Source organism: Chenopodium album, chromosome 4 (assembly GCF_948465745.1).
Source record: "Chenopodium album chromosome 4, dcCheAlbu1.1, whole genome shotgun sequence".
Taxonomy (NCBI): domain Eukaryota; kingdom Viridiplantae; phylum Streptophyta; class Magnoliopsida; order Caryophyllales; family Amaranthaceae; genus Chenopodium; species Chenopodium album.
This window is the reverse complement of record NC_137837.1, coordinates 6,603,600-6,625,469: the sequence shown is the minus strand read 5'-3', so window position 1 is coordinate 6,625,469 and position 21,870 is coordinate 6,603,600. Positions and strand designations below refer to the sequence as shown.

At 35.2% G+C, this 21,870-nt stretch overlaps 1 protein-coding gene and 1 non-coding gene across 2 annotated transcripts in view; one reads left to right on the top strand and one right to left on the bottom strand.

Moving 5' to 3' along the window:
- Nucleotides 1-4,824: 4,824 nt before the first annotated feature.
- TRNAN-GUU (transfer RNA asparagine (anticodon GUU)) lies at nt 4,825-4,898 on the bottom strand. Its single transcript has one exon. It is a non-coding gene; the product is annotated as a tRNA-Asn (tRNA).
- An 87-nt stretch (nt 4,899-4,985) lies between these two features.
- Nucleotides 4,986-21,870, top strand: part of LOC145628754 (protein ILITYHIA-like) — a 30,320-nt gene continuing 13,435 nt past the window's right edge. The window contains exons 1-29 of the mRNA XM_081681140.1: nt 4,986-5,291; nt 6,866-7,242; nt 7,363-7,491; nt 7,573-7,954; nt 8,089-8,235; nt 8,344-8,528; nt 8,613-8,739; nt 8,884-8,957; nt 9,603-9,679; nt 9,826-9,862; nt 9,935-10,098; nt 12,109-12,292; nt 12,914-12,991; nt 13,493-13,612; nt 13,701-13,760; nt 14,456-14,539; nt 14,868-14,967; nt 15,064-15,233; nt 16,754-17,056; nt 17,140-17,256; nt 17,358-17,459; nt 17,542-17,691; nt 18,204-18,368; nt 18,445-18,621; nt 20,462-20,584; nt 20,681-20,761; nt 20,841-20,957; nt 21,035-21,207; nt 21,718-21,795. Of these exons, the coding sequence (XP_081537266.1) occupies nt 5,177-5,291; nt 6,866-7,242; nt 7,363-7,491; nt 7,573-7,954; nt 8,089-8,235; nt 8,344-8,528; nt 8,613-8,739; nt 8,884-8,957; nt 9,603-9,679; nt 9,826-9,862; nt 9,935-10,098; nt 12,109-12,292; nt 12,914-12,991; nt 13,493-13,612; nt 13,701-13,760; nt 14,456-14,539; nt 14,868-14,967; nt 15,064-15,233; nt 16,754-17,056; nt 17,140-17,256; nt 17,358-17,459; nt 17,542-17,691; nt 18,204-18,368; nt 18,445-18,621; nt 20,462-20,584; nt 20,681-20,761; nt 20,841-20,957; nt 21,035-21,207; nt 21,718-21,795 (4,196 nt within the window). The 5' untranslated portion in view covers nt 4,986-5,176. The remainder of the gene's footprint in view (nt 5,292-6,865; nt 7,243-7,362; nt 7,492-7,572; nt 7,955-8,088; nt 8,236-8,343; nt 8,529-8,612; nt 8,740-8,883; nt 8,958-9,602; nt 9,680-9,825; nt 9,863-9,934; nt 10,099-12,108; nt 12,293-12,913; nt 12,992-13,492; nt 13,613-13,700; nt 13,761-14,455; nt 14,540-14,867; nt 14,968-15,063; nt 15,234-16,753; nt 17,057-17,139; nt 17,257-17,357; nt 17,460-17,541; nt 17,692-18,203; nt 18,369-18,444; nt 18,622-20,461; nt 20,585-20,680; nt 20,762-20,840; nt 20,958-21,034; nt 21,208-21,717; nt 21,796-21,870) is intronic.

Here is a 21,870-nt window from a genome sequence, read left to right as displayed (position 1 = left end):
TAGTATCAAGTTGTATTTTGATGACTAAACTTTATAATTTCAGATTTTATAAGTATCATAACTTTCAGATTTTGTAAATTTTATAACCTAGGGTTTTTAATTATTGAAAATCATGATTTTAGGGTTTTTATGAACAATTGATTTAGGGCTTTTATAGTAATGATGTTTTGAAATTTTGGTGATTATAACTAATGATTAGTTTAACTTAATTCCAGATTATTTTGAACATGTAAATTCGTGTTTTAGTTTTTAGATTTTCGTTCGTTAATATTAATCCCGTTTTAATCCCGATCAGATTCTGAACTCATCCGATTTTGATGAAAAAATAGTGTTTTCCATGTGGAAACAACGTTTTAAGAAAAACTCACTCCTGGTAGTGAGTACCACCCTCTTGTGGCCAAATTCAGCCTCTAAATATGATTTTCGGGCAGTTTTTGATTTTAACGAAGTTTTTTTTTTACTTAAAATATTATCCTTGAGTTTGATTAATAAAATTAATTATGTTTAAAGTTAATTAAACATAAATATATGTTTTTATTGAAGTTTTAAGTGTTGGAAATAGTTTCTAAGTACTACTTTTAATGTTTTATAAAGAGGGTTTAATCACCCATTAAAAAGGGAGATTTTTATGGGTTTTTATATAATTTTCAGATTTTTATTAGACTTTGAACTTGCTGTAATTTCATGTATAAGAGTGTATTTTAAGGTTTTTATGAAGAAAATTTAAAGAACTATATATAAGCCTTTAATTTTAACTAAAGGGAAGGTTTTAAAGTGTTGTTTGATTTGGATTTTGAAGGTTTTAAAGTAAGTTAGTATTGCTGTAAATTTGATTGATTGGGTATTGATTGAGATGTTATTATTTGGCTTAGGAGAGGAGTTTATTGAAGGTGATTTCTAGTTAGTAAAGTGGCATACCAATTCGTTTGCTCAAGGTATGTACAAGTTACGAAACCTTTCTTTTAGGTGCATGTTTAAGGACGACGGATCGAGAACTTAGTATCATGTATAGGGATGACTGAGTTAAATTGTTTGGTTATACATTGTGAATGTCGTATAACGTGCACTATTTTATATTGCAAGTATTATTTGTGCTCTAATTATGCAAGGTGCGCTTAGAGGCAAAGGTATATTATTGGTGTAATGATTAATTTATTACTCATTCATGATTATGCAAGCAGGATGAGTAAAGGAAGAATTTAAGTCTTCTAAGACGAGGTTAAGGTTTTGGGGTGCCTTATGCACTCAAGGTGTTTATACACCGAGGTAGTAAAGGAATAAATAATAAATGTTGTTTGCCACTAATAAATCAAGAATTGAAATTGAAAAGTTGTTTTACTTGATTGAATTGATATTGGATTGATTGTATTGTTATGCATATGAGTCATCACCAAGTCTAAACCTGTAAATCACGTAAAGTGCAAGATGGATGAGCAATAAAACTCTGGATTGGTGCACTTCTGGAGTAATGACAATCAGGGGTTGGGGTACATGGGGTATTAGCCGTGTACTTTTCTCGAGGCCGTCTGATCTACGAGTCTCTTATTTCAAATATTTTTCAAAACTAGGAGTTAGGTGAGATCTCATACTAACTACGGTCACGGAGTCGCGCCCGTGGGCGTTGGATGTTTATTGATGTTTCCGAAAGGAGGCATGGGGGTTTTTCTTTTATTGAAGTTCCAAATGGAGAATGGGTTGGACAACCTTGTCTATTGCGTAATCCAATGAATAAAAATAATGATTTACCTATTATTAATTAATGGAGTCTTAGTAATATAAATAGTTGAGTTGTGTGTTGAGTCTATAATTTAATGATGCATGATGATTGATTATTAGTAGCATGTTATGGATTTCTTAATTTATTTTGCAGCTTGTATGTACTCAGCTTTGCTGATTGCGTGCTTTGTGTGTCTTTCTTTGGTCATGGCCTTCGCCTTTCAATGACCCTGTGACGATCCAATTTTTACACTTGTAATATTGGGGAGCAGAATTACCACAAGTTCTTACACATGCAGCATTCATCAGGGTTGTGGGATCTTGAGTAGAGAGTTGATTGTTTGCATTTTATTTCTTTTGCAAGTTTGAATTTATTTTAATTCGATTTTATTTGACACTAATTCTTTTGGGTTTGAATTTATTCGAACACTGGAATTAATCACTTACTACTTTTATTGGGTTTTGAATAAGGGCCTTAATGGTTCCAAGTTGTACGACTTAATTTGGTTTCATTCGTTGGTTTTGAAACTTATTTATAATTGATTTAGTTTTTCCGCTGCAATACTTTGATAAAGCCTTAACGTTTTAACACGTGGCGGTAACATGCCAATAGTTCTCCTCTATTTTTATTTAAAGTAAGTGGTTTGGAAAAGGGAGAATTATTGGGGTGTTACAAGATGAGTGTAGGGTTTGGGGGGGGGGTTTATATATGGGAGTTTTTTTTTTTTTTTTAATTATAATAATGCTGAACCGGTTTTTTTTATTAATTGAGGAGCGGTTCAATTGGCACCGGTTCAAACCGGTGCCCTTTTAGTTTTTGGCACCGGTTCAGGCCAAACCGGTGCCTTTTCTCTTCTTCTAAAATCCCGCCCATTTCTGGACCGGTTTTAGGCACCGGTTTAGCCTGAACCGGTGCCATATGGGGGGTGCCTAATGCTTTTTTTCTACTAGTGCATGAATATGATTAATGAAAGTTTTTTAATTAGCTCAATTCATACATGCATGCCACCACAAACGATTGATAATTACTGTTAGTTGAAACGAACACTACAAGAGGGGGGTGAATTGTAGTTGAGTTTCTAGTGACTACTTTTGCAAAATATAAAACAAAATATAAAGGAACTTTGCAATGCACACATACAGGATTTTACAAGGAAACCTTCCAGGGCCCCAGATAAAAACCAATCCACTATAATAGGGCAAACACCAAGCTACAAACCTATTATATGACAGACCTTTACTCACAAGTTCCAGATTGAACCTGCTATACAGTAGGACCCTATCCTACCCAACTCAAGTTTCAAACTTGAATTCACTCGCACTATCACAGTACTACCTCACAACTTTTACACTCAAAGCTATCTTACCTGTATGTAGTATAAATGTCATACACATACACATACACATACACATACACATACACACACCCAATAACCAACCAATTACATAAAATATAACATCTAGAATATGTTAAGCAAGCAATGCACGAAACCCTAAACACAACTATGACAAGATTAAAAGCTTGGCAAACTTACACAAATTAAGCTCAGAGATTTTTCACGCAAAACTCACACGAAAAACTTATGAAAATGTGATCTCTACTATTTATACAATATTAACTCATATAGCAAGTAGGGTTTTTCAAAAGATAATTAAGTTAATTTAAATAAATCACAAAATAAAGTTTTATGTAAATCTTTTAAGAGAAAATCTTTTCGGAAAATAAGATAAGATAAGTTATGGCAAAAAGAATAATATATTTTGTTAAAACCAGATTTTAAGAAATAAATTATCTCGAAAATCTTTTCTTAAAATCTATCTTTTATCTTTTTTCCGTTTAATTTGCCAATTATCTTGTCATGCTTCTAATAAGTTTCGTGCATATTTACTTAACATATTTAACAATAAATCTAGAAGATAAAATCTTAACTAAATTGATATTTTTGTGCCGCGTTTCTGTAATATTGAATTACTTGGGCTTCATGCAAACCATGACCAAGTTCCTGCTGTCACTCTTGCTCCAGTCTTCAACTGGAACTTTGCAGACTAAGTTCCTTCCAGAACTTACTGTCTTCAGCTTGCATCCTCCAAGTTCCTGTTAGGGAACATTCCTGTTAAGGAACTCAGTTCTTGTTAGAGAACTCTTCTTCTACGTTGTTTGACTTTTCTTCAAAGGTCTTTTCATGTCTTCTTAGCTTAAGTTACTCTTCCACCTCCAAGGTCAACTTCACCTGTACTAATCAAACACTTATAAACCTTTATGAGTTGAGTTTGCTTTAGTTTAAGTTCATCATCATCAAAACCTTTAAGCTTCAACAATTACAGTGAAAGAAGATAATAATTAGTGCAAAATAAACTCTTATTGTTAAGAGAATTAAAAATAATAATTCATGTAGCCTCCACTAGGGGTGTTCATAAATCGGTCAGGACCGAAAAAATGGACCGGACCACCCCGGAACGAACCCGGACCGGACCGAATTCGGTCCGGTCTTCGGGAATTCGGTCCGGTCTTCGGGTCTTAAAATTCATTTTTCTGGTCTTCAGTCCGGTTCTGTCCAAAACCCTATAGAAACAAGTTTTGGACTGGACCGATTTTTTTATTAAAAATATGTGTGAAACCTTAAATAATGGTTAAAATTATCCTTAATAAGCTTAGTAAACTTTAACTTTATAAGTTTTTTTGCACTAAACATACAAAAAAAGACGTAAAATGACGTCACAATATAGTTTTTCCAATACTTTTTTTGTGTTTTCCTTAACTTTATTAAAAATTTAGTATTCTTTTTTAAAAAAATCTTAAATCGGCCAAAAGCGGTCCGGTCCGGGTTTTGGACCGATTCTTTCGGTCCGGTCCGGGTTCGGTCCTAACTTAATCGATCCGGTCTTCGATTCTTAAAATTCTAATTTTCGGTCTTCGATCTAATCTAGTACGGTCTTGGACCGATGAACAGCCCTAGCCTCCACAATTGACAATAATTAGGTAAAATAATAAAGTAATAATTTTTTTTAAAAAAGTAACTACTATAAACTGTTATTGTTAATAGAAATAGAAATCAAAAAGTAATTAGTACAAAACAAACTCCATCATATTATAAAAAATTTAAAATTCGCTAGAAGGAGGGGTCGAACCTCCGACCTTGTGGTTAACAGCCACACGCTCTAACCAACTGAGCTATTCCAGCTTCTTAAATGAATTAATCTTAAATTAATAAATAAACCGTAAAAATTTTCAAAACCTGAATCAAATATCTTTGTCTTCCACAACTCAACCAAGCAGCAGTTTCAGCAGCAACAACACAACACATCTAAAACCCTAATACATATAACCTTCAAACACCACCTCCATTTTCTCTCTCCTCCATTTTTACAATCCTTCATTCATCACCATTTTTACCACATTTTCTCTCTCCTCCTCATTCGGATCCTTACCTTATCGTAGAAGCTTCCTTCTTCTTCTTCAATGGCGGACTCTGTTGAGCGTCTCAGTTCACTCGCCGAGTCCGTCACTACTTCTTCTACTGATCTTCGTGTTCGCCTCTTTCGCTATGATATTCCCGATGTTCTCAGAAATTCAGGTCCGAATTTATCTCCATTTTAATGCTTTTTTTCGCCATTTTTGTTATAGTAAAGGTGTTTTTGGTAAAGGAATTGTTTGTTTGAATGTAGGATTGAACATTTATGTGTATTGATGATTAAATGAAGTTTTGAGATTGATTTCAATTTTGTTTTTCGGTTTCCGGAACGATTTAAGTGTAATTATACTTAACTGAGCTAGATTAGAGCAACTGGAAATTCAAGTGAGGTTTTTAGGGTAGAATTATGTTGGGAGATGAGGAATAATGTAGATTTTACCTATTTTGGAATGGCAAATTTTCGAGTTCGGTTGATGATATAATGATGGAGCTTAGAAATGGTAATGCTGTATGGACGCTCATATGAATAAGGTGAAATGAATAGTTTGCCGAATCGGTTGTGTGCTTGCACCACGGATTTAATGAATCGAGTTCCTTGAGTGGAGTGTCAGTTTAGGTGTTTGGTGCTTAAAGTGGAGCGAGTATTTACATGAGGTTGGGAGGTGATTCTTTGTTTGGTTAATCTGATTCTCTGCATTTTTGGTCACGAGGAGGCATACTAGATCACTTCCAGAATTTTCCTAGGTAAAATAAGTGAAATTAAAATCAGCTACATAGAGTTTATTACATCGGAATTTAGGCTAATGATGTATATCCTCTTGTGGGACTCTGTGGATGGACTTTTGAAATATACAATCAGTTCAATAGAGAAATTTACTTGTGAACTGAACGCAATAAAAAATTTAACTTCTGTTTTTATGAAGAATTGTTAGGGCTTAGGGGGCATGTGCAAACTGAAAAAGGGTGTGCTATATCTATCCTTAATGTAAAGGAACATACACTATTGACTGAGAATATTTATGTTATGTTGGACGACAAGTCAAGTTGCAACTATGTTTAGTCAAAAGGGGTGTGTATCATTCCTACAAGTTGAAGTTAGGCATTGTTATGTTCACCTTCTATCGGCTTATTTCAGAAAAATACGTTCAAATGAGGGTTAATAAGTTCTAATAAGATAATATAAATTATGTTAATAAAGGTTACCCAAGTTCAGTTTACAACTAAAATAAGTTCTAATAAGTTTGAATAAGCTCAAATGACATAGCCTTAGTTATTAAACTTTTTTTTTGGAAGTTGGGAGACTTAAGATAGCAAGATTTTGTTGTGCAAACATCTTGTTAAGTTGTAAAATTACATGCTGTAGTAGATATCAAATTTCACGTACTTTTTATACAATCTTTTCTTCAGGAGAGTAAATGCATCAAATGAGCTTGAGGTTTGTTGAATTATGTAAATTACTTTTTTCATTAGGGTAGATAATTTGCTCATGGCCGTAATTTTGATTTCATTTTATTCCAACACTGACAATAAATCTAGCCAGTCTTTTTTATCACAGTTTAGTTCTTGTCTTTTTAATTAGATGTTAATATTTGTTTTTGTATCACATAAATCTTTCATCTAATTTCTTGCTCTTATCTAAACAAAGGTCAACATTTCACCTGATCTTAGTATAGCTTGATTGATTCTAGCTTAGTTGAACACCATTGTCTCAATTGATTGATATTTAAACATTGCAGATATGTCAAGTGAGGTTGCTGTTGTCCTTGTGGATATTATCTTTAAAACTTTGTTCATTTATGATGATCTTCGATCGAGGAAGGCTGTCGATGATGTTGTTTTAAAGGCGTTGAGTGAGGTTGGGTTCATTAAAGCTTTTGCAGCTAGCCTTGTTCAGGTTATGGAGAGGCTGCAAAAGTCTCGTTCTTATGTCGGATCCTACAGGCTTATAAAGTGGTCCTGTTTTCTTTTAAGTAGCAGTAAATTTCCCTCTATCTCAAAGAATGCTATGTCCAGAGTAATTGCTGCACAGGCATCACTGTTTCATCTTGTTATGAAAGGATCTTTTCGTGAGATAAGGGCTTCTAAACGATCATTTTTTAGCCTATTGTCTAAGGTTGAATCCCATTATCCCATAATTGCAATTTGCTAGAATCCTTCCATTTCATTTGAATTTACAATTCTGACTTTGGAGCTGGTACTAAATATATTGTCGTTCTGTGTATAATGTCATTAGTCCCAGGATATCTACAAAGCCTATATTGATGAGTTGAAAGATGCGAAAATACCATACAAAGAATGTCCTGATATTGTTTGGTTGTTGATAGAATATTCAAGAAAGAATCCTTCGTTTGGACAATACAAGGTGAGACTATTCTCCGTTATTTTGTCATATTGGCAGCTGTTCTCTTGAGATAGAGTTCTAAAGTAACTTTCCATTGTGCAGCCAATATTCCTCGATTTATATGTGAAAGCTATTCTTAGTTCAAGAGAGAAACCTGCAAAGGGACTTAGTGAAGCTTTTTCTCCACTTTTTTTGTCCCTAACGCATGAAGAATTCGAAAAGGTTGTTGTTCCTTCATCTGTCAAAATGTTGAAACGCAATCCCGAGATAGCTCTGGAATCAGTTGAGGTTCTCTTGAGATCAGTGAGCATTGACTTAAGTAAATATTCGATTGAATTCCTCTCAGTGGTTTTACCACAAGCTCGCCATGTCGATGAAGGAAGGAGGCGTGGTGCTTTGGCAATTATACAGTGTTTGAGTAAAAAATCCAGTAATCCAGATGTTATTGATTTGATTTTTAAAGCCATTAAATCTGTAATTGGAGGTATGATGTCAACGTTTATGAAGCTCTATAATGACGGATTGCTGTTACTGGCTGAAAGTTGAAGTGTTGCTTAAGTATCTTGTGGTATTAGTGTTCTATGAAACTTTAATTGGTACTTTATTTTTCATCAACAGGCTCAGAGGGAAGACTCCAATTTCCTTACCAAAGGGTTGGGATGTTCAATGCCCTGCAGGAATTGTCCAATGCTCCTGGAGGAAAATTGTTGAACGATTTGTCATCTTCATTATGCAGCTTTCTCTTGTCTTGTTACAAGGATGAAGGTGATTAATATTTGTACAAACTGTGATATTCCTACATACATGCATAACGTATACTCGTATGTTTTTCTTGTAAACTTCGTGTGACTGATTTGTTTTCCAAATATGCAGGAAACGAAGAAGCAAAGCTTGCTATCTTGTCAGCATTGGCCTCTTGGCTAGCGCGAGGGGCAGATTCTATCCAACCAGCTACAGTTTCTTTTTTGAATTCGGGATTGAAAGAGAAGGAAGGTCTTAGAAGAGGTCATCTCAGATGCCTAAGGATTATATGCAACAATGCTGATGTCACTATACAGGTAATTATTGTATTCTGTGGCTATTTTATTTTTCGGCCACAGCTCTTTCTGAGTGTTACTTTTGCTGCTGATGTTACTATGTAGGTTTCATCTTTGCTGGGACCTCTTATCCAAATAGTAAAAACAGGTTATACGAAATCAGTTCAGCGTCTGGATAGCATCTATGCGTTGCTGTTGGTTGCAAAGATTGTAGCTGTTGATATGAAAGCAGGTAGCCTTTAAATTGTAACTAATATGAGTAATAATATCTGTTAGTGGGCTCTATCATCTTCTAGTGATGTATTTTTTTTTATTTTTTATTTTTTTATTTTTTAAATATGTCCTCTTAAAGGTTCTTTTTGAATCTGTATTCCAGAGGAGGCTGTTGCAAAAGAGAAGATCTGGTCTTTAGTTGCTCAAAATGAGCCATCATTGGTTCCTCTTTCCATGGTATTGTTTATTTGTACTTGTATGAATTATTCCTGTTTTCTGGTGGTAATGATATTACATTGATTTGTGACTGTTAAAACACTCTGCCTCGGTTTCTTTGTGGTCTCTCTCCCTTCTGTTTTTATCTGTGCTCACTTCCAAAACTAATTTTATCACTATTAATCTCTGTGGGAAACCTGCTAGTGAAATAAATTGCAAACAAATGTGGTATTTGAGTTGTGGTCAACCGTTTGGCTTCATGTGTCACCATATATATATGAAATGCTGTTTATTTTTTTAAAACAATTTGTTCGTTCAGTCAACTGTAAAGTCCTTTTTAGTTTTAAATCATCAACAATTACTGTACCTATATGAGGATGTAACCATACAGAAAGCAACCATCTTTATTGAAAAGGCCAAGATGCTCTGTCTCATCTGTACCCCATCCTTTGCTTGAGTTAGAGAGGGAGAGGGACAGGGACAGGGACAGAGCATAATTTGGTGTCTCAGTATTACATGCAACTTTGCTGATAGCAGGTTGGTTGCATGATTCAGCTTCTACCTTTCTGCATCTTTGAACTATTATGTATCTTCTTTGTTTGTTATAAGCTAATAGCTATTATGACAATCATTAAACCTTTTCCATTTGTTGTCTGTTTTGTTTAGGTCCCAAAGCTATCAGGTGAAGATTGTCTGGCTTGTGTTGATCTCCTTCATGTGATGATGATAGACCATACAAAAAGGTTATTTCTGGGCTAACCTCTGTGGTGTCTTTTGTCTTTATTTTATAATACTTTCAATACCTTTCCTTTAGGCTTAAACTGCTGCCCATAATGGCCATTTATATTTTTATGTAGTAATGGGAATTGATTCCTTTGTTGTTGTACAGGACGTTAGAGTCTTTCTCTGTTCAGGCATTGTTTCAGGTAAGCTAGTCAGGTTGCTGGTTGTGTGTTATTGTTCATATAATTGTTGTTATTAATGCAAGTCTTTTACAGTTATTGTTCCATCTTTTGTGCCATCCATCATGGCAAATTCGCAAAGCTGCCTATATAAGCACCAAAAGAATTATTGAAGCAGTTCCCCAGACAGCAGACACACTTTTGAAAGAATTTGCAATTTTTCTTTCAACTGTAGCAGAAGCTCGTCTCTTACATACAAGGTATAATGTTTTACCATGGGCCAGTACTGTCTATAATTACGCTGTTATCTCTTTTACCACTTCATTTATTTTAATATCAAAATTGTTGTTTTTCTGCAAGACTTTAGAATGTAAAAGAATTGTACCATGTTGCAAACAATCTAAGTCTTCTACCTCAGTCACTTATACTAGAAGAAAGGGGAATGGTAGTGGAGGAAATATTCTCCTGAGTTGTAAGAGGAGTTATTTTGTAATTGTGATAGAAGTTAGTTAGAGTGTTGGAGTAGAGAGCAGATAAGGAAATGTTGAGGTTAATCAGTTGGGGTTGACAGCATACCGAGGGGTACTGAGAAATGTTGGGAGAATTATTACTTGGGAAAGCTCCAACATTATTTCTTACTAGTCTTCCCTAATCCAATCTTTGATTTCATCATTGATTTTTCAAATCCTTCACCCTAATTTCCTAAAATATTCTGTCTAGTGTGGAAATAGCCAAGGATCATCCTGATTCCAAGCACATACTGTAAGCTATCCAATTGAATTTTTTGTTTCTTAAAAAGGTTTCTTCTTAAACAGCATAAACTACTCAGATCTCATTTTAGAAAATCTCTTGCTCTTTGTGCTCCATTACTACTTATACCACATTTTGGAGGTCGTATCAAAATACCATTTCATGCTAAGCAGTTATTTAAAGAAATATCTCAACTTTTAAGAGTTCTGGCTTTCAATTGTTCTGATTGAATCTGGAAATCGGAAAGAAAATATGAAATTGGGTGCCTTTTGTGCTTATAGTAAAGAGCAATTAGTATGTTGGTCAGGTTTTTGTTAATCAAACTTAACTGAAGTTTACTATACTCCTCCCTTTGTGAACCTTGAGATTTCTTTTGGACTTAAAGGTTGAAGAGATTGAGCGATCCTTTGCCATTAAGAAACCACACAGTATATATAGTTTCTGAGGTTTTGGTTAACCAAAAAGTTACTGGAGTTCTCCCTGTGATAACCTCAAGATCTGTTTTGAAATGAAAGCTTGAAGAGATAAAGGATTCCTTTGTCAGTAAGAAACCACACAATATAAGTTTGTAGTCTATCAGGAAAAGAAAATTAATAATGGTTGCCTTTCTAGTCTGTGCACTGCCCTTATTTTCGAGGTATTGTTTTTGCAGTCTTGAAAAATTCAAGAGGTGTAAAGACATAATCTTTCCCGCGGGGGGGGGGGGGGGGGGGGGGGGGTTGGGTGGGTTGGGGATGGGCTAGATGGGAACCTCATCTTGTGGGGCGAGATTAGGAGTCTGTTTTTGTTGAGGAGGGTGTTTTTTTTTTTTTTTTAAATATTTGGTGTCCAAGTATTTTCCTTGTTGCCTAGTAGCTATTCCTAGGGTGTCTATTACTTGTCTACCCATTTTCTTTTTGGCCCTTGGTCATTAAAGACAGGTCTTCAAAGGAAAGGCTGGCAGCCTTTGTTGGTACACATGCCTTATGTTTAGATCTATGAAAACTTACTTCTTATTAGGAGAGTGCAAGTTCTTTGTTCTTGCAATATGTCTATTGTGTTAGCTTCATGCTGAACAAAGTAGTTGCAATTATGGGAGATATTTACTAAATTATTTATTTTGGAACACTTCCCATTAAACTACCACTTTTTAGGGGGTTAAAGAGAGTAAATCTTAATGCCATTTAGCTTGCATGGCTATCAATTGGTTTGATGCTGTAGTTGTTTGGAAAAGAAAGAGATTTTAGTGGTTGATATTTAGTAAGTCATGGTGGAATATGATTATTTTTATTATTTCTTTATATTACAATATGTGGATTTGGGGTGAATTGGCAAGCTCAGCCTATTTTTTGTCTCTTTGACTGACATTGATTGTGATTAGTCTGTTCCTTAGTTTTGTAAAATTACTTTTGTAACTGTGAAGCTTCCATGAGATTTAGGGGTTTGTTATAATTTACCTTATGTCCCTGCTGTTTTTGATATAGAAAGAAATTATAAGCAAGTTCATGTGGCAATAGGGTAATTAATTTGTTGTTTTGTAGCGACACAGAAAATGCAGTGGAAGCCTCTGTTTCTTTCCTTCCATCTGTAGAGGTAATGGTGAAGGCCCTGGTAAATATATCTTCTACAGCTGTTTCGGTTGCTCCAGAGACATGCGGTCGTGTCATATTTTGCTCACATCATCCGGCTTTACTTGGCACCGGAAAGAGAGATGGAATTTGGCAGGTAAATTTATTTGCTCAACTGGCTACCTTTTTCATAAATTACTCTGTAATCGTTGATGAATTTTGTTTGAGTTTCTGGCTAAGATGTGTTCCCCGGTAAGAATATCTTGCATATAAGGCAGTGAAATTGTTACCTGACCTGTTGTCTGTGCCATTTGACTGAAAATTTTGTGGCCTGAGTTTCTACATTGTTTCATGCTGATTGGTGTCACTGTTAATATGTTTTCTAGATGTTTGATCACTTTGTCTTACCTATTTTCTCATCCCTGCTTACTACACATGTTTTTTCTTTGTTAAAAAAGGTGTTAGTTCCTTGTAGTTTCGTGAATGTTTGTGTCTTTTAACTTCTGCATCACCATATTTCACTCTCAAATATGAGCAGTCCTGGTGAATTAAGCTCCTGATGATTGTGTGGTTAATTTTTGTGCCTTATCATTCTCTTTTTTGATAAGTTATTGCAAAATTTAGCTACAGATGTAATTCTTTATGGTTTAAGATTTTGATGCTTATGAGCTTGTTTTTTGCTGCTCGTTTTATGTTATTGTGGTAACAGTTCTATCAGATTCTTTTTTCTTTTTAATCATGCCTGTAATATTCAATAATTTGCTTTTATTTTTTCCAGAGAATATCAACATGCTTGCGGACACAGGGTTTTGATGCTCTGAGCATTATTGCTGGAGAGATCAAAAGCATTTGTGAGGTTATTTATCTATCCTTATCTATGATGACTTTAGAGTTGTACACTTATACTCTTCATATCTTTTCAAGTCACTGATCTGTGCAATATTAAATTTCAGATGACTATGGTCTGACATACCTTAGCATACTCAGTGTGTGATGTGAATTTATTTGTGTTCCCAGTCCTTAATTTTTTTTTTGTGTAAAATAGGTAAATCAGTCCTTAGTTTAGATTCATTATTCTGATATTTCATTCTCAGCCTGTAAAAATAAAATAAAATAAAATTCCTTCCAAGTGAAATGCCGGCAAGTGTCTGATTGGCCTACTTTGTGGGTAAAATACAATCTGCTTTCGCACTACTTATGTCATGAATGTTCATCTTCTCTATCTGAAGCTCTGAACATTCAGAGAGGCTGCTTGACTTGCTTCTTTCTGGGTTCTCACTGTTATTTTATTATCTGAGGACATTTATCGGCCGCGTTCTTGTTTTTTCATATCTTTTGATATTGTTGTTTATTACAGGACCTTGTAGGAACAACAGGATTGATGAGTAGAAATCTTCTTGAACAACAGGGAGCTATTCATTCCTTGTGTACACTGATGACTATAGCTCCAAGTGATACATATTTGGAATTTGAAAAGGTGAAGCCCAAGATGTTAGATTATAGAGTTTTAAGACTAATCCTCTGTTTCTCTGTGCTGATCGTCTGTGTACTGTATTGCTTTACAGCACTGTAGCAGTCTGCCTGACCGCTATACACATGATGCTCTTTCTCCAAATGACATTAAGGTAAAATTCTATTTCGCTCACCGATTTCATTTATGTTCCACTGCAGTGATTCTTCGCTATTTGGTTGGCTCTATTTGAATCTTGATATTATTAGTAGGGGAAGTTGATTGTTCGCCTTTATTTTGTTTTTGATGGATATTTGACTTGTATAGCACATCTAAATATGTTTACTTAATTATATTCTTTATTCCCCTAGAGAAACATACTGGATTTTCCATACCTTGTGTCATACTTGCTGTGAGTATGACTCAGTTTTGGTAGTTTTATAACTACATTTTTCTATGGAATATAATGCAAAATATATCTGAGATTACATGGAGATATGTAGTTGGTTGCAAATGAAGTATTGAAGCGAGAATTCAGTTTGATATCATCTCGTTTTGTAATTTTTTATTTGTAAAAGGCAGGGTACTGTTGGCTATATTTTGTGTGAAGTGACAAGGTCCAAAGCTATATGGACATCTCTAAGAGTATTCTACTCCTTATAATTAATATGATTTCCTTTTCCATTCTTGTTTCTTGGGTGTGTGTTAAAGATGTCATGTTTAAGTGTTCTCGGTTTAACTGTAACTTTTGGTGCATTTTTTATGTTATTGTGCAGCATACATAATGACAGCTCTATAGTAACATCAAGCTTGACTTGTGTTTGTAGCTTCCCATAAAATCTCTTATTTATGACGTATTTCTGATTTCAGATCTTTAATACCCCAGAGGGTACTCTCTCAAGTGAGGTTGGTGTATATGTTGCTGCCAGGGACTCTGAAGAACAGGGAAGCAAGGTGATCTTCTCCTTAAATTTAATTGACATCTAAATTTTGATAAATAATGGGATGTATAAATTTGCGAAGGAAAACAATATTGAAATTTTCTTTATTTTCAATATTAAAATGTTCTAAAAATATCTTGCTGCTTGATTGATATTAATTGAAGATAGTTTCCTAAATTTATTGCTTAATTGGTATGTTACCAAAAGTGTCGTAATAACTTTGGTTGCCTGTTATGTGGTATGACATGGCAAGTGAGCTTGCACTATGAGAGGGGACCATTTGGGGCTTGCTCTCCTCTCATTATTTATTAATTTATGTTTTCTCTTATGGGTTTTTCCAGGAACATGTGAGCTCCAATCACTCTGTACGAAAAGATCTGTCTCGAAAAGATGCTGCTGGGCCAGGCAAGAAAGAGACTGGAAAAACAGCAAAAAAAAATGGTCTGACTTTTAGAATCTCTTCTTCTTTATTATCTTCATGATGACTTCTCAGCATGAGTGCAAACATTTATTGTTTGTGTTTTGTAATGTGTGTAGACAAGGGCAAGACTGGTAAAGAAGAGGCACGAGAACTTATCCTAAAGGAGGAGGCTTCTATAAGGAAGAAGGTCAAGGCCATACAAAGGAATCTTTCTTTGGCTTTAAGGGCTCTTGGTGCGATGGCCATCGCCAATCCTATATTCGCGCACAGTCAACTGGCATCCATGGTTGCTATCTTGCTGTTATTAATTTTGGTTTTATATACTTAGCCATTTGAATAGATTTCAATTTTTTCATCTCTAATTTGACATAAGTGTTTTATTTTGCTTCAAATTAACTGTTATCTAAAGTTTTACAAAAATTTTTATACCCTTATTTTGCTTTAAAACAAGTGTTAGATTATCGAGCATTGAAGTCATTATTTTTTCTCTATGTTAACCTTTAATATCACATATATATTGAACTGGAGGGACCATTTTGATTTTATTATTGATGGCCATCTCAAAATAACATTCTAGAGAAACCTCTGAACTTCTGAAGAGTAATAAGTGGCAGTGGGATTATTTGTTATTTGTGTATCTATTGTATTGGTGGACCGTGGACGAGAATAAAGTTGTGGTTAGTGTTGAATTAGAGCCTTAGAGGCTTAAGTTAGAATCACCGGTGTTTTAACTATTTAGACTTAGTCATGGCAAGTTCTTGCTAGGAGGGGTTCAAGTGAGGTTATTGTTGCATTCAATGGTAAGGAGTTGTGATTGATTATTGTGTGGCACTGTGATTGTAGCAAACTTTTAAAGTAAGGGAAATTTTTATATGACATAGACTAGCGTTGTTAGATGGATAAATCTGTTGGGTATATAGAGAGGTGAGTGTTGTAGAGATGGTATAGGAACACCTTAATGACTGGGATTAAGAATGAGATATATGGATGAAGATTGTAGTGTTGGCTATTGAGGATTAAACAGGGGAGAAATGCTATTGTAGTGTTGGCTATTGAGGATTAAGCAAGGGAAAATCATTGTTCATAAAGCCGATCTCGATTATTGGGATTACAGCTCTGATGTTTTTTGTTTGTATTTTGTCAATGGACTAATGGAGGTGCTTGAGGAGCTTTATTAGGTGGCGGAGGTTCTAGATTTGACTGACTGCAATGATGGGATGACAGATCCTTTGGGGCCGTTTTCTTGTAGAATGTTCTTTCTAATGCTTCATGCTACAAAAAAATATTTGGAAGGAAAAGGTTCCTCTTAACAGTGTAGGCTTTTGTGTGGTTGGTGATTATAAGGCGTTTCATATGTGGTGAGAGAAAACTTCCTGCGGCTTTTCATGGGTTTCTTTCTCTCCTGTTTTGTTGCGGTAAAAGGAGCTTAACATGTGTTGTCATGGTTTATTGGTTGAATGCGACTTATTAATTACAATTCTTGTATTTTTACTGGAAAACCGGTATTGAATTAAAAAGCCAACTGGGGGAATAATGTAGGAGACAAAGCTGTGCTCCAACAGCAAATAGAGACTACTAATTATCCCAATAGTACGTATTGTTTGTGAAAAGTCAACTAGGACAATATTTTTTTGGAGGGACTCCAGTAAATTGTTTAATCTGGTCCCAGTTAATTAAGATATTTAATACATGATTCTTCACATTTTTATGTTGTCATGCTTTTATATATTCTTCGTTAATAAGTGTAGCTCTTTGAACTGCCATTGTTTCCTTTCGATGCTTATACTCTATGATATTAAAATTCAGGTAAAGTTTGTCAATCCTCTTATTCGATCACCAATAGTGGGCGATGTTGCTTATGAAACTTTGGTGAAGCTTTCCCAATGTATTGCTCCTCCACTCAAAAATTGGGCTCTTGACATTGGTACTGCCTTAAGACTAATTGAAGTAGAGGAAAGCCACATTATATTGGATCTTATCTCAGTAATTGACAATGAAGAGTCAAATGAAAGGCCTTCTATTGGTCTTTTTAATAGAGTAGTGAATGGATTTACAGTTTCATGTAAATATGGACCTCTTCCGGTGGACACCTTTCTATTTGTCTTCCCAGTAAGTTTTGTATATTTTTAATACTATGATAATGTTCGCTTTTTCTGGCTCTAAACTCTAAAACTATGAAACTCTGTTTACAGATTATGGAGTGGATTCTTTTGTCACCAAAGAAAACAGCTGTTCATGATGCGGTGCTTCGAGTCCTGTATCTACATACTGATCCAATATTGCCTCTTCCGAGGCTGAGGATGTTATCAGTTAAGTGATTGCAGCTTAAAGTTTCTAAATCTATTGTGTCGTCACATTGCCTTTCTCTGTTTTGCATTTCCTGATAATCTTTATGATCCCTTCCGTATAGGTTCTGTATCATGTTCTTGGTGTAGTTCCTAGTCATCAAGCAGCGATTGGATCAACTCTGAATGAGCTGTGTTTAGGCTTGAAGCCAGACGAAGTTGCATCTGTATGTGCTGCATTTTTTCAATGTATTCTTGTTTAACTTTGTCTTTGGTTTATATTTTTTTGGTTACCTTTTTTTTGCACAGGCACTTTATGGTGTGTATGCTAAAGATGTTCATGTAAGGATGGCCTGCTTGAATGCTGTAAAATGTATTCCTGCTGTTTCTAGTCGTTGTGTTCCCGAGAATGTTGAGGTTGCTACAAGTATATGGATTTCGTTGCATGATCCAGAGAAGGTTTGTCTTGGAACTTGAATCATGATATTTCCTTTGAGTTACTGTGAATTGTCTACCTGTGTCCCTGTAATAACTATAGCTTCATTTGGTTAGTTTTTGTAAGCTAGTCAGTCAATTGCTTATTCCATATGATGAATGCTTGGAAAACAAGGTTAGAGTACTGTTTTGTAAAACATTGGGAATGTGCTTACTGTTGTAATGTTCAGCTGTTTGTTTTTAGTGTATCTATATCTGGCCTTAGGGAGCAAATTGGCTGGGTAATGCTGATACTCTCTCTCTCTCCTTTTTGTGCATCATAATCCATCCCTTACTTATTGATGTGCATTAACTTGGTTATTCTTGAGCTGGGCATTGCTTAAAGTTTGTAAAAATAAGGATGAGGAGATATACCATCTGTTCTCTGCTATTTAGTTTGTAAATCACGATACCTAATTTAACATGCTGTTTGTTCTGTTCTGTCATGTCCATAAGCATTCATTTGATTTTATTTAAAAAAAAAAAAAAACTTTCAGTCAGTTGCTGAAGCTGCGGAAGATTTATGGGATCGTTATGGAGTTGAACTTGGGACTGATTATTCAGGACTTTATAAAGCACTTTCGCATATTAACTATAATGTCCGTTTGGCTGCATCAGAAGCACTAGCTGCTGCTTTAGATGAACACCCTGATACTATACAGGTAATTGTACGCAGTAGCTATTTCTTCAAAATAGGTTAGCTTTTTCCCATTTTATTTCATTTCAATTTATTGACAGGAATGCCTTGCAACTCTATTTTCCTTATACATACGTGATGCTGGTGTTGAGGATGGACATATTGATGCTGGGTGGCTAGGCAGACAGGGAGTTGCATTGGCATTACATTCTGCTGCTGATGTATTAAGAACCAAAGACCTTCCTGTTGTCATGACATTTCTGATTTCACGAGCACTGGTTAGTCATTGTTTCAGTTCCCACTTCCCTTGCATTTTTGCATGATGTGTGTATGCACAAGTCCCCAAATCATTTTGGGAATAAGGCTTTGTTGTTGTTGTTGTTGTTGTTGTATGTGTGTGTACAAGTATATGTGTCTTCTCCTTGCTCTGTTTCTTTTGGTGTTCATTTTGAGTACTTATTGCTTTTCTTGGTCTAATATTTATTAAAATAATATTATTTGCGGGAGTGAAAGATCTCATAGTGTTGGTGTGTAGAGTGAAGGAGTCCGTTCTAGACTCTGATTCCTTGTTGATTGGATTCAAAATATTGTGAAATTTTTCAATAGATCATGGAGACTCTCTGAGTCATATTCTGGTGGAGTTACTCTTTCAAAAGTTTCACATGCTGGAAAGTTGTCATCATTTTGGATGATGTGCTGCTTATCTAAGACTCTGCTTGCAAGCGTTTAGTATTTTTTTTTATTTCATTTCTTTTCCTTTTCTTTTAGTTTCAATCACTGAATCAATCAATCACTCAAAGTCTGGATGCCATAAGTGGGATCGGCATAATGCTTTAATGTTCACTTGGGGCATTGTGTATTTTATTCCTTGTTGTCAATAGTATGACATGTAATTTGGGTCAATTCCCAAACAGAAAATATGTTGCATGCCTTAGAACTTTGGTCTGTTATTTGGATTGGTTGTTGACACAGTTAGTTGTCTTAATCCAATCCAATGACCAACGTATTGAATATGTTGAAGAATTTTAATCACAAGGAAATTGCAGATTCTACTGGCAGAAGTGGAGTAGATCATTGTCAGTTGTAATCATCTTTTTTTATTTTTATTTTGTGGGTATGGAGAGAGCCACAAAGGCCCCCCTCCCCCCACAAGATTTTAATCGGCAAAATTAGCTGCCATCCACAATTGTTATCAGCTTCATATCTTCTCCTTTTCCTTGTCAAATCCTTGGGTTAGTCTCTGTGATGTGAGTTAGGGTGTTTGTAATTGGATGTCAGTAAAATGGGTTGGGTTAATCCCTGTCTTAATTAGTTAATCTATCTATACTTATATATTAAAAAGCGTTCCTAAACAGAATTTGTGCCATGTGGCACCCTTCACTTGTGTTAGATGTACGCTACATCACCTTTCATATGTTTTGTATGCCACATCATCCATTATACTATAACATGTTTTAATGACAATAAAAATGTTTATTACAAGGTTTGAACACAAGACCAATAAGAAATGAATTGATGTTCTTACCATCTTTGCTATCTTTCAGTTATGCTCTACATTCAATTATAATATACTGCTTCGTAAATACTTTGTATTAAACATCAATGTGAGAGTACTTATTCAGTTTTATGGTTATTATTGCTCACTTTTATTTTAATTATATAGTTTATAGGCTCAAATATTTTGTATTGATATTCAAAGTAAAACTCGGTGCATTGCCCGGGCCACACACTTGTTATTATATCAAAAGTGGAGACTTGTTGGCTTCTTGACTTTTCTCATGTGCATACTTAATCCAGTCTGAGTATAGCTGCGTCATATGCATCTGGCATCTACATACCTGAGTCTGGAGAAATTTTAGAGTGAGGGATCCTCAAACTAGTCTAGGAGTAGTTGAAAAGGCACAATTTGATGGATACTTTCATCTAATGTGCGCTTGTAGATACTTGATAACAGAAAACCATTTACCAATTGAGCATGCATTCTGTATCAGCCATGGGTAAGGTCCCTATTTAGGTACAATGTATTTACATTGTGAAGCTGGTAATGCTCTTATAATTATTCTACATATATCTTTATTTCAACTAATAACGAATTATCTGTGGTTATTGATTGTTTAGGCTGATCCCAATGGAGATGTTCGTGGGAGAATGATCAATGCTGGTATATTGATTATAGACAAGCATGGGAGAGATAATGTTCCCTTGTTATTTCCAATTTTTGAGAATTATCTCAACAAAAAGGTTCATTGTTTACAGATTTTTCTGTAATTTTCTTAGAATGTATATGATAAGTTTCGTATTTATATGATAAGTTTGGTATTTTGCTTTGTTAATCAGGCTTCTGATGAGGAAATGTATGATCTTGTCCGTGAAGGTGTGGTTATTTTTACTGGGGCTTTGGCAAAACATTTGGGAAAGGTGTTGTGCACTTTTATTTCTCTTCTATTAATTAATTTGTTTGTTGTGCCACTGAATGTAAAATTGACTCTTCTGACAGGATGACCCTAAAGTCCATGCAGTTGTTGAGAAACTGCTTGATGTGCTCAATACTCCCTCTGAAGCTGTGCAGAGGGCAGTCTCATCTTGCTTGTCTCCACTAATGCCATCTAAACAGGTATTTTATGCCTCTTAATTTTACTAACGATTCTCTGTGGGAAATTACCGTACCTAATCCACAGTTCTCTTTTACAGGAAGATGGCCCACTTCTTGTTTCAAAGCTTCTTGGTCAAATGATGAAGAGTGAAAAATATGGAGAACGTCGTGGAGCAGCGTTTGGACTGGCTGGGGTTGTCAAGGGATTTGGAATTTCTTGTCTGAAGAAGTATGGTATTGTGCCTGCCTTACGCGAAGGCCTTACTGACAGGTGCTCTCTTTGTTCTTTTTGTGTATGATGCTGCATTTTTGTACCCACATGTTTTGTTGGCTTGTAAGCAATGCTCTGTGGTAAGTTAAATTTTCAGCATGTTTGTCTGAACAATTCTGCTGATACAATTAATGAGAAGCCTCGGAGTTGGTTTTGGTGCAGTGTGTGGTCTTGTGATGGTGATCTGCAATACATTCTTGACTATTCTACTTGACATCATTAGTAGGATTTTCGATGGAGATTGAGCTTTGTGTTATAGTGTTCTTTGAGTTAGGGAAGGGTACATCCCTCTTCCTTTCAGAGGATATCATCACGCTCAAGGAGGCATGCTGATTTTGGGCTCATTTCTGATCTTTGGATTAATATTGGTGATTCGTGCAATTCAGGCTTAAATCGCCTCCTATGTACTAGATGAGGATAGCTATCTTGACTGACGGTGTTCCTAAGGGCCTTTTCTTTACTTTTTTATAAAACTGTGGTCACTGATTTAATAATTTGTTCACTTTGTAGGACCTCTGCAAAGTGTCGTGAGGGGGCGCTGCTTGGATTTGAGTGTCTCTGTGAGAAGCTTGGAAAACTATTTGAACCGTATGTCATTGTTCCTTGTAATGAACTACAGTCCATGCTTTTGGCTTTTTGTGTCCATCCTATTATCAGGCATAC